Source organism: Lampetra fluviatilis, chromosome 67 (genome assembly GCF_964198595.1).
Source record: "Lampetra fluviatilis chromosome 67, kcLamFluv1.1, whole genome shotgun sequence".
NCBI lineage: Eukaryota > Metazoa > Chordata > Hyperoartia > Petromyzontiformes > Petromyzontidae > Lampetra > Lampetra fluviatilis.
Window position 1 is genome coordinate 6272127 of NC_136341.1, and position 12005 is coordinate 6284131.

At 52.4% G+C, this 12005-nt stretch overlaps 1 protein-coding gene across 8 annotated transcripts in view; it reads left to right on the top strand.

Annotated features, from left to right (window-relative positions):
• Positions 1-947: 947 nt before the first annotated feature.
• The window catches only part of LOC144952336 (neuroligin-3-like), a 134311-nt gene continuing 123253 nt past the window's right edge, over positions 948-12005 (top strand). For 3 of the 8 annotated variants that reach the window (XM_078882700.1, XM_078882702.1, XM_078882705.1), the window contains exon 1: positions 950-1783. In XM_078882700.1, coding sequence (XP_078738826.1) covers positions 1724-1783 — 60 coding nt within the window. In that variant the 5' untranslated portion in view covers positions 950-1723. Of the gene's footprint in view, positions 1784-12005 lie in introns of all 8 variants that reach the window. The other 5 variants (XM_078882699.1, XM_078882704.1, XM_078882707.1 and 2 more) reach the window with 5 other exon arrangements.

Below are 12005 nucleotides of genomic sequence, written 5' to 3' on the forward strand. Positions count from 1 at the left end.
GTGAGGGAGGAGGGGAGTGAGTGGGGGAGTGAGGGGGAGGAGGGTGAGGGGGGGAGAGTGAGGAGGGGAGTGAGGGGGAGGTGTGAGGGTGGGGAGTGAGGGGGGGTGTGGGGGGGTGGTGTGGGTTGGAGGTGGGTGAGGGGGAGTGAGGGTGTGTGGGGGGGGTTGGGTGGTGTGTGTGTTGTGTGGTTGTGAGTGGGGTGGGTTGTGGTTGTTGGGTAGTGGTGGGGTGTGTGAGGTGGGGTGTGTGTGGGTGTTGGGGTGTGGGGGTGGGTTGGTGGGGGTGAGTGAGGGGGGTGTGTGTGGGGTGGTTGTGTGTGTGGGGGTGAGTGAGGGTGTGTGGGGTGGGTGGTGTGGTGGTGGTGGGTGTTGTTGTGTGGGGTGTGTGGGGGTGGGTGTGGGGGGGGTGTGAGGGGGGTGGTGGGTGTGAGTGTGGGGGGGTGAGTGGGGTGGTGGGGTGTGAGGTGTGGGGTTGGGGGTGGTGTGTGTGGTGGTGGTGTGGTGGGGTGTGGTGGTGTGTGTGTTGGGGTGGAGGGTGGGTGTGTGGGGTGTGGTGGTGGTGGGGTGTGGGGGGGTGTGTGTGGTTGTGTGGGTGGGGTGTGTTGGTGGTGTGTTGTGTGGGGTGGTGTGGTGTGGGTGTGGGTGGTGTGGGGTGGTGTTGAGGGTGGGGGGTTGAGGGGTGGGGTGGGTGGGGTGGGTGGGGTGGGTGGTGGGGTGTTGGTGGGTTGGGTGGTGGTGGTTGGGTGGGAGTGGGGTGATTGTGTGGGGGGTGGATAAGGACATGAACACAGAATTATTTCGTCTTCGCCGCCACGTAATTATTTATTTATTTAGCTCTCCGCACCCTTTCTGCAAGCAGCCCCCTCCCTCCATCCCCCGACCCTTCCCATCTCCCCCCTAGCCCCCCCCCCTCCTCCTTCTCTCCTCTACCCCCCGTTCCTCTAACAGACAGAAAGAGAGAGACAGAGAGACACACACAGGGAGAGACACACATAGAGACACACACACAGACAGAGACACACACACACACACAGACACATAGAGAGAGATACACAGAGAGACACACAGACATAGACACACAGAGACACAGAGAGACACACAGAGAGAGAGACACACACACAGAGACTCACACACACAGAGACTCACACACACAGACACACAAACACACAGTCACACACACACAGAGAATATTCTAAAATATTCCAAATGGCTGCGGAACATCTCGTCCGCTATACCGTGTAGGATTATTCCTTTCGGGTTGTTTTTTTTTTCTCCCAAATAATTTTCACTCTAGAAATACGCACACAATTAGACGACTATTGTTAGTATTATCATGCTGATGATTAGCAGTTCGTCGTTTAACACACGCGACTGGAATTTCTTCGCAGTCCATTTCATAATTGTGTGACTGCGTCCATGGACGCTTTTGCTACGGTGAATTACAATGGTGAGCGTCACGGTGATGGTGGTGATGTGATGGTGGTCGTGGTGGTGATGATGTGATTGCATGCGATGATGATGATGGTGGTGGTGATGGCGGTGATGGTGTCGATGTTGAGATGCATGCGGTGGTGATGTCAGCTACGGCATGATGATGATATTGATGATGTTGATGATGGTTGGTGGTGGTGAAATAATAGCAATTATTAATTGAGGATATCGATGGAAAAACAACAACAACAACCACCACAACGCCGAGGTTTATATAATGCACGCATGAATAATGCATGAACGTCTTCTTCGCCGTGCGCCGTGTGGAGCTGGCACGTCTCTGCGAGCGGAGGTGAGGAAAGATGCAGCGGGAACGAATACTACACGCGCTTTGAACGAGTACAAATGTGCACACACACAGACACACACCACACACACCACACATCACACCACACACACACCACACACCACACACACACATACACCACAGACACACACACACCACACACACAGACCACACACACACCGCACACACACACCACACACACACACAGACCACACACACACCACACACACAGACACACACACCACACACACACCACACACACAGACCACACACACACCACACACACACACCACACACACCACACACACACATACACCACACACCACACACACCACAACACACACCAACACACTTCCACATACCACACACACCACACACACACACAACATACCACACACACACCACACACCCCAAACCACACACACCACACTTCCACATACCACACACACCACACACACACACCACACACACCACACACACACATACCACACACATACCACACACACACATACCACACACACACACCACACACACACACTACACACACACACACACCACACACACACCACACACACACACCACACACATAACACATACACCACACACACCACACACACCACACATCACACCACACACACACCACACACCACACACACACATACACCACAGACACACACACACCACACACACAGACCACACACACACCGCACACACACACCACACACACACACAGACCACACACACACCACACACACAGACACACACACCACACACACACCACACACACAGACCACACACACACACCACACACACCACACACACACATACACCACACACCACACACACCACACACACACCACACTTCCACATACCACACACAACACACACACACACACATACCACACACACACCACACACCCCAAACCACACACACCACACACACCACACTTCCACATACCACACACACCACACACACACACCACACACACCACACACACACATACCACACACATACCACACACACACATACCACACACACACACCACACACACACACTACACACACACACACCACACACACACCACACACACACACCCACACACATAACACATACACACACACACCACACACACCACACATCACACCACACACACACCACACACCACACACACACATACACACAGACACACACACCACACACACAGACCACACACACACCGCACACACACACCACACCACACACACAGACCACACACATACCACACACACAGACACACACACCACACACACACCACACACACAGACCACACACACACCACACACACACACCACACACACACATACACCACACACCACACACACACCACACTTCCACATACCACACACACACACACACACACACACATACCACACACACACACACACCACACTTCCACATACCACACACACCACACACACACACACCACACACACACACACCACACACACACACCACACACACACATACCACACACATACCACACACACACATACCACACACACACACCACACACACACACTACACACCACACACACACACACCACACACACACCACACACATACCACACACACCACACACACCCCACACACCACACTACACACACACCCCACACACACCACACACACAAAACATTCGGTTTTGAAAATATAAAGAGTAAATGTGTTTGCAAGCGCTGCGTGTCTGTGTGTCTGTGTGTGTGTCTGTGTGTGTGTCTGTGTGTGTGTCTGTGTAGGTCGTCTCAGCCTCAAATGAGTACCTGGTGCGATGTGTAAACATCGCCACTAGGGAGACAAAGGCGGCCGGGTGTGGTGTTGGCCACCCACCCCCTCTTGTGCCGTGCCGGCCTTTATAGGTGCTCGCTAACAGCACTTGCCCCTACAGTCTGTTAAGGCTATATGGGGGATTTTTTATCTTTGTCTGTGTAAGTGTGTCTGTGTTTGTGTGTCTGTGTAAGTGTGTCTGTGTGTGTGTCTGTGTGTGTCTGTGTGTGTGTGTCTGTGTGTGTGTCTGTGTGTGTCTGTGTGTCTCTGTGTGTCTTTGTGTGTGTGTCTGTGTGTGTGTCTGTGTGTGTGTGTCTGCGTGTGTCTGTGTGTGTGTGTCTTTGTGTGTGAGTGAGTGTGTGTGTGTGTGTCTGTGTCTTTATAAGTGTGTCTGTGTGTGTGTCTGTGTAAGTGTGTCTGTGTGTGTCTGTGTGTGTCTTTGTGTGTGAGTGTGTGTGTGTTTGTGTGTCTGTGTGTGTGTCTGTGTGTGTGTGTCTTTGTGTGAGTGTTTGTGTGTTTGTGTGTCTGTGTGTGCGTGCGATTGTGATTTGAGATGTTCATCGAATCCGCTGCAAGCTCACGAGAGGAAAGACGCAAAAAAATCTGCGCGTGGAATGCGGCCGGTGATGCCGATGTCGATGATGATGTTGATGGGACCTCTCGTTTGAAGATGGAATGGATAATGATGATTATGATTGTACCTCCAATGTAGAGATGCAGCTGATGATGTTGATGATGATTGGACCTGCAGCGTGGAGATGGAGCTGATGATGATGATGGGACCTCCATTGTGGAGATGGAGCGGATTTTGATGATAATGATGATGATGTTGATGGGACCTCCAGTGTAGAGATGCAGCTGATGATGTTGATGATGGGACCTCCATTGTGGAGATGGAGCTGATGATGATGATGGGACCTGCGTTGTGGAGATGGAGCGGATTTTGATGATAATGATGATGATATTGATGGGACCTCCAGTGTGGAGATGGAGCTGATGATGATGATTGTACCTCCAGTGTGGAGATGGAGCGGATGATGATGATGATTGCACCTCCAATGTAGAGATGGAGCTGATGATGATGATGTTGATGGGACCTCCAATGTGGAGATGGAGCTGATGATGATGATTATTGGACCTCCAGCGTGGAGATGGAGCTGATGATGATGTTGATTGGACCTCCAGTGTGGAGATGGAGCTGATGATGTTGATGGGACCTCCATTGTGGAGATGGAGCTGATGATGATGATTATTGGACCTCCTTTGTGGAGATGGAGCTGATGATGATGTTAATGGGACCTCTACTGCGGAGATGGAGCTGATGATGATGATTATTGGACCTCTATTGTGGAGATGGAGCTGATGATGATGATTATTGGACCTCCAGTGTAGATATAGAGCTGATGATGATGCTGTTACCGCTGCTGCTACTACTGCTACTGCTTCTACTACTACTGCTACTACTGCTGCTACTGCTGCTGCTACTACTGCTACTGCTGCTACTACTGCTGCTATTGCTGCTACTGCTGCTACTACTGCTGCTGCCACTGCTGCTGCTACTGCTGCTACTGCTGCTACTGCTGCTGATACTACTGCTACTACTGCTGCTACTGCTGCTACTACTGCTGCTACTACTGCTGCTGCTACTGCTGCTATTGCTGCTACTACTGCTGCTGCTACTGCTGCTGCTACGACTGCTGCTACTGCTGCTGCTACTACTGCTACTACTGCTGCTACTACTACTGTCGCTACTACTGCTGCTGCTGCTACTGCTGCTGCTGCTTCTGCCACTACGCCTGCTGCTACTGCTGCTGCTACTGCTGCTGCTACTGCTGCTGCTATTGCTACTGCTGTTGCTACTACTACTGCTGCTACTACTGCTGCTACTGCTGCTGCTACTCATACTGCTGCTGCTACTACTGCTGCTGTTACTGCTACTGCTGCTACTACTGCTGCTACTGCTGCTGCTGCTTCTGCCACTACGCCTGCTGCTACTGCTGCTGCTACTACTGCTGCTACTACTGCTGCTACTGCTGCTGCTACTCATACTGCTGCTGCTACTACTGCTGCTGTTACTGCTACTGCTGCTACTACTGCTGCTGCTACTGCTGCTGCTACTACTACTGCGCTACTACTACTGCTGCTACTGCTGCTACTACTGCTGCTACTGCTGCTACTACTGCTGCTACTGCTGCTGCTACTGCTACTACTGCTACTGCTGCTACTGCTGCTACTACTGCTGCTACTGCTGCTGCTACTGCTGCTACTACTGCTGCTATTATTACTGCTGCTACTACTGCTACTACTGCTGCTACTGCTGCTGCTACTGCTGCTACTGCTGCTACTACTGCTGCTACTGCTGCTGCTACTGCTGCTGCTACTGCTGCTGTTGCTGGTGTTGGCGATGTTGAGATTTGACGAAGGAACATCCAGTGGGAGACACGTGTGGTGGTGGTGTGTGTCACTGTGTGTGTCACTGTGTGTGTCTCTGTGTGTGTGTCTGTGTGTGTCACTGTGTGTCACTGTGTGTGTGTCTGTGTGTGTGTCACTGTGTGTGTTACTGTGTGTGTGTCTGTGTGTGTGTCACTGTGTGTGTCACTGTGTGTGTGTCTGTGTGTGTGTCTGTGTGTGTCACTGTGTGTGTCACTGTGTGTGTGTCTGTGTGTGTGTCTGTGTGTGTCACTGTGTGTGTCACTGTGTGTGTGTCTGTGTGTGTGTCACTGTGTGTGTCACTGTGTGTGTGTCTGTGTGTGTTTCACTGTGTGTCAGTGTGTGTGTCTGTGTGTGTCAGTGTGTACACGTGTTGTGGTGGTGTGTGTGTCACTGTGTGTGGATGTATGTCTGTGGGGAGCGGTGGGTGTAGTGGTGAGCGCTACGCTGCGCTACGAACCCGGCGACCCGAGTTCGATTCCCGCTCACGGCCACCAACAACACCAGTGACGATTATCTGAACCGGTCCTGGGCCTCTCCTAGGTCGACTCAGCCTCAAACGAGTAGCTGGTGTAGCGGTGTGCAGTGAACATCGCCACTGGGGAGACAAATGCGGCCTTGCCCCTGCAGTCTATTAGAGGCTACACGGGGGACCTTTGTCTGTATCTACCTTCACAGGTGCTGGCTGCTACTCGCTACTCACAGCACTTGCCCCTACAGCCTGTTAGAGGCTACACGGGGGAGCTTCGTCTCTGTGGACCTGTAGTGGTGGGGAAGAATGGAAATGATGATCATCACCAACATCACCAACATCATCAGCATCAACATCATCATCATCATTGCCCCCGATTTCAAAATCATCATCATCAGTGCCATCACCACCAGAAGGAACATCACCATCATCATGATCATCACCACTTCAAATCAATATCATCGTCATCATTATCATCATCATCATCAGCAATGCCATCAACATCACTGCCGCCATCATCAACACCATCATCATCACCACCACCGCATTAAACATCACTACCAACATCATCCTCATCATCACCATCCTCAACATTGTTACCAGCATCACCACTATCATCATCATCACCACCGTCACCACCACCATCATCATCATCACCACCACCAACACCACCAAAATCATCACCACCACCATCATCATCACCACCGTCACCACCACCATCATCACCACCACCACCAACATCATCACCACCACCACCATCATCATCACCACCGTCAACACCACCATCATCATCACCACCGTCACCACCACCATCATCATCACCACCACCGTCACCACCACCGTCATCATCACCACCACCACCAACAACATCATCACCACCACCATCATCACCACCGGTACCACCACCATCATCATCACCACCACCGTCACCACCACCAACAACATCATCATCATCACCACCATCATCATCACCACCATAAACGCCACCACCATCATCATCACCACCATCACAACCCCCACCACCATCACCACTATCACCAACATCATCACAACCCCCACCATCATCACCACCCTCACCACCAACATCACCGCCATCACCATCATCACCAACATCATCACCACCATCACAACCCCCACCATCATCACTATCACCATCATCATCACCACCACCACCATCATCACCATCACCATCATCACCACCATCACAGCCCCCACCATCATCACCACCATCACCATCACCACCCACACCAACCCAGACAAAGACCCCCCGTATAGCCTGCACATGCTGTTGGGGAAAGTGCTGTTAGCGATCACCACCACCGTAATTTTCACCATCAACACCATCAACATCAACACCATCAATGCCATCAGCATCATCACCGCCGCTCTTATCACGTTCACCAGACTCACCATCACCAACATTACCCTCACCATCACCACCATTCACTCCATCACCACCATCACCAACATCATCATCACCACCACCAGCAGCAGCAACACCATCATCACCACCACCATCACCACACCACCATCACCACACCACCATCACCATCACCAACATCATCATCACCACCATCAGCACCATCATCACCACCACCATCATCACCACCACCAACACCATCATTATTACCATCATCACCAGCACCATCATCACCACCACCATCAACATCATCACCACCACCATCATCACCATCATTATTACCAGCATCACCACCACCACCATCACCACCACCATCAACATCATCACCACCACCATCATCACCACCACCAGCACCACCATCAACATCATCACCACCACCAGCACTACCATCATCAACATCATCACCACCACCAGCACCATCACCATCCATATCATCACCACCATCAACATCATCACCACCACCAGCACCACCATCATCAACATCATCACCACCACCAGCACCATCATCATCACCACCACCACCAACATCACCACCATCACCACCATTATTATCCCCATCACCACCATCATCAGCACCACCATCATCACCAACATCACCACCATCATCTTGACCACCATTATCACACCACCACCACCATCGCCACCGCCACCACCACTACATTTGCTATGACAAGATCGCTAAATCAATCAATACCAGAACGCGTCGGTGTTTATATTCAATGAGGATGAATATACGGCTACAAAGGGGACTTGCGTGTGTAGAGTGTGTGCAGTGTGTGTGTGTAGTGTGTGTGTAGTGTGTGTGTGGTGTGTTTGTGTAGTGTGTGTGTAGTGTGTGTGTAGTGTGTGGTGTGTGTGTAGTGTGTGTGTAGTGTGTGTGTGTAGTGTGTGTGTAGTGTGAGTGGAGTGTGTGTGTAATGTGTGTAGGGTGTGTAGCGTAGTGTGTGTAGTGTCTGTGTGTGTGTAGTGTGTGTGTAGTGTATGTAGTGTGTGTAGTGTGTGTGTAGTGTGTGGTGTGTGTGTGTAATGTGTGTAGTGTGTGTAGCGTAGTGTGTGTAGTGTCTGTGTGTGTCTGTGTGTGTGTAGTGTGTGTAGTGTGTGTAGTGTGTGTGTAGTGTGTGTATGTATGTAGAGTGTGAGTGTGTGTAGTGTCTGTGTGTGAGCTCCTCACACAATCCAGCCTGGTCAAACCCAGGATGAATCGTAGGGAGGCTAGCCTTAATGTTTCTAACTGGCGCAGATGTTCCATTAGGGGGGTCCACGTTTCGCAAGTGTAGAGAGGAGAGGGAATGATCGTGGCCGAGAAGACCCCAAGCTTCGTGTGGAACGACAGACCAGGTAGCTTCCACACAGCGTTATGCAACCGATGAAAAGATGCCGCTCGACTGATTCGGAGTGAGACCTCTGCTGTTAAACTGGAGCCGGTCATGAGCACACTGCCCAGGTATGGGAAACTCTCCACTCTCTCCACAACTGCCCCATCACCGATTGGGAGATGTGGGGGTGGAGTGTCCGATGGTACAAAATACCCATGCAGGTGCTTAGTTTTGTTGGGGCTGATGGTAAGGCCCCACCTCGTAGTGGCACGCTCCAGTCTCAGCAGCAGCGTCTCCAACTCCTTCTCTGAATGAGCAGCAATTACCAAATCATCGGCAAACATAACGTGGTTGAGCAATAGGGAGCCATCCCTTGACCGCACCCGGGCATCGATCAGCCTCCCATTATATCTCTACTAGATGGACATTCCTCCGGTACAGCTATTGAAGGCCTCACGAACCACGTGGTCAAAATAGATGTTAAATAATGTGGGAGCCAGAGGACACCCCTGTCGCATCCCAAGGTGTACAGGGAAAGGCTCCGACTCCCGGCCACGTAGTTTTACCCGGGCCCGCTCACCATCATGAAGGTCCTTCATGATCGTGAGCAGTGGGTCAGAGACTCCGAAAGCACGAAGAACAACCCAGAGCCCAGGCCTACTGATGGTTTCATAGGCCTTGACCAGGCCAATAAAGCAGAGACGTTTCCACACCGCACCAGGTACTCATTTGAGGCTGAGTCGACCTAGGGGAGGCCCGGTTCAGATAATCGTCACTGGTGGTGTTGGTGGCCGTGAGCGGGAATCGAACTCGGGTCGCCGGGTTCGTAGTGCAGCGTAGCTCTAACCACTACACCCACCGCTCCCCACAGACACTCACACGCACACGTGCCCACACACCCACACACATCATATACACACACACATAATACACACACACACACATCATACACACACACACATCATACACACACACACGTACACACAGATACATCCACCCACAAAGCCCCACACCCACACACACATCTACACATCTCCCCACACATCCGCACATACATCCACCCACACATCTACCCATCCACACATCCACCAACTCATCTACCCGCACTCCCACCCACACATTCATCCATCCACCCACACACCCCCACACACATCCCCACACACACACACCACCACACACACACACCCCCACAACCCCCCCCCACACACATACACACACTCCCACACACCTCCCACACCCCCCCCCCCCACACATACACACCCCCACAAACACCCACACATCCCCACACACACCCCCCACACCCCCCCACAAACACACACCCCCCCACACCCCCCCCCCCACACACACCCACACACACCCCCCACACACACACCCCACACACACAGATACACACACACCCCCACACCCCCACACACCTCCACACACCCACACACACCCCCACACACCCACACCTCCCCCACACACACCCACACACACCCATACACACCCCCCCACACACATCCTCACACACACATCCCACACACACACCCTACACACACACACCCCCCACACCCCCACCCCCCACATACACCCCCACCCCCCACACACCCCCCCACACACCCCCCCACACACCCCCCCACACACCCCCCCACACACCCCCCCTACCCCCCACATACCCCCCCCCACACACAAATGACAATCGGCAAACGCCCCACGTGGTCTCGCGTGTCTCGCTCTGCGTGGAGGAGGCGCTGCCTGGAATGCCGATGAGGGAGGGGGGCGGGGCGTGGGTGGGGGGTGGGGTGGGGGTGGGTAGGGTGGGTGGGGGGATGCGGCACCCAATCAGAGCGAGGCTGATTGATCGAGCGCAGAGGCGATACTGGCACAGAGCAGGCGGGGACGGCGGCGGGGGGTGGGGGGTGGGGGGGCTGGAGTAGGATCAGGGATAGGAGGAATAGGAGGAGGAGTAGGATTAGGAGGGATAGGAAGAAATTTAGGCAAAGAAGTAATAGGAGGAGGAATATGAGGAGAAATAGGAGGGATAGGAGGAATAGGATCAGGAGCAGGAATAGGAGGGATAGGAGACTCACACAGAGACTCACACAGAGAGACTCACACGGAGAGACACACAGAGATACACAGAGACACACACAGAGACTCACACAGAGACTCACACAGAGACTCACAGAGAGTCTCACACAGAGAGAATCACACAGAGACTCACTCACAGACTCACACAGAGAGACTCACACGGAGAGACTCACACAGAGACTCACAAAGAGACTCACACAGAGAGACCCACACAGAGAGAATCACACAGAGACTCACACAGAGACTCACACACGGAGACTCACACAGAGACTCACACAGAGAGACTCACACAGAGAGAATCACACAGAGACTCACACAGCGAGACTCACACACAGAGACTCACGAAGAGAGACTCACACACAGAGACTCACACAGAGACTCACACAGAGACTCACACAGGGAGAATCACACAGAGACTCACACAGAGAGACTCACACGGAGAGACACACAGAGATACACAGAGACACACACAGAGACTCACACAGAGACTCACAGAGAGTCTCACACAGAGAGAATCAAACAGAGACTCACTCACAGACTCACACAGAGAGACTCACACGGAGAGACTCACACAGAGACTCACAAAGAGACTCACGAAGAGAGACTCACACACAGAGACTCACACAGAGACTCACACAGAGACTCACACAGGGAGAATCACACGGAGACTCACACAGAGACTCACACAGAGAGACTCACACGGAGAGACACACAGAGAT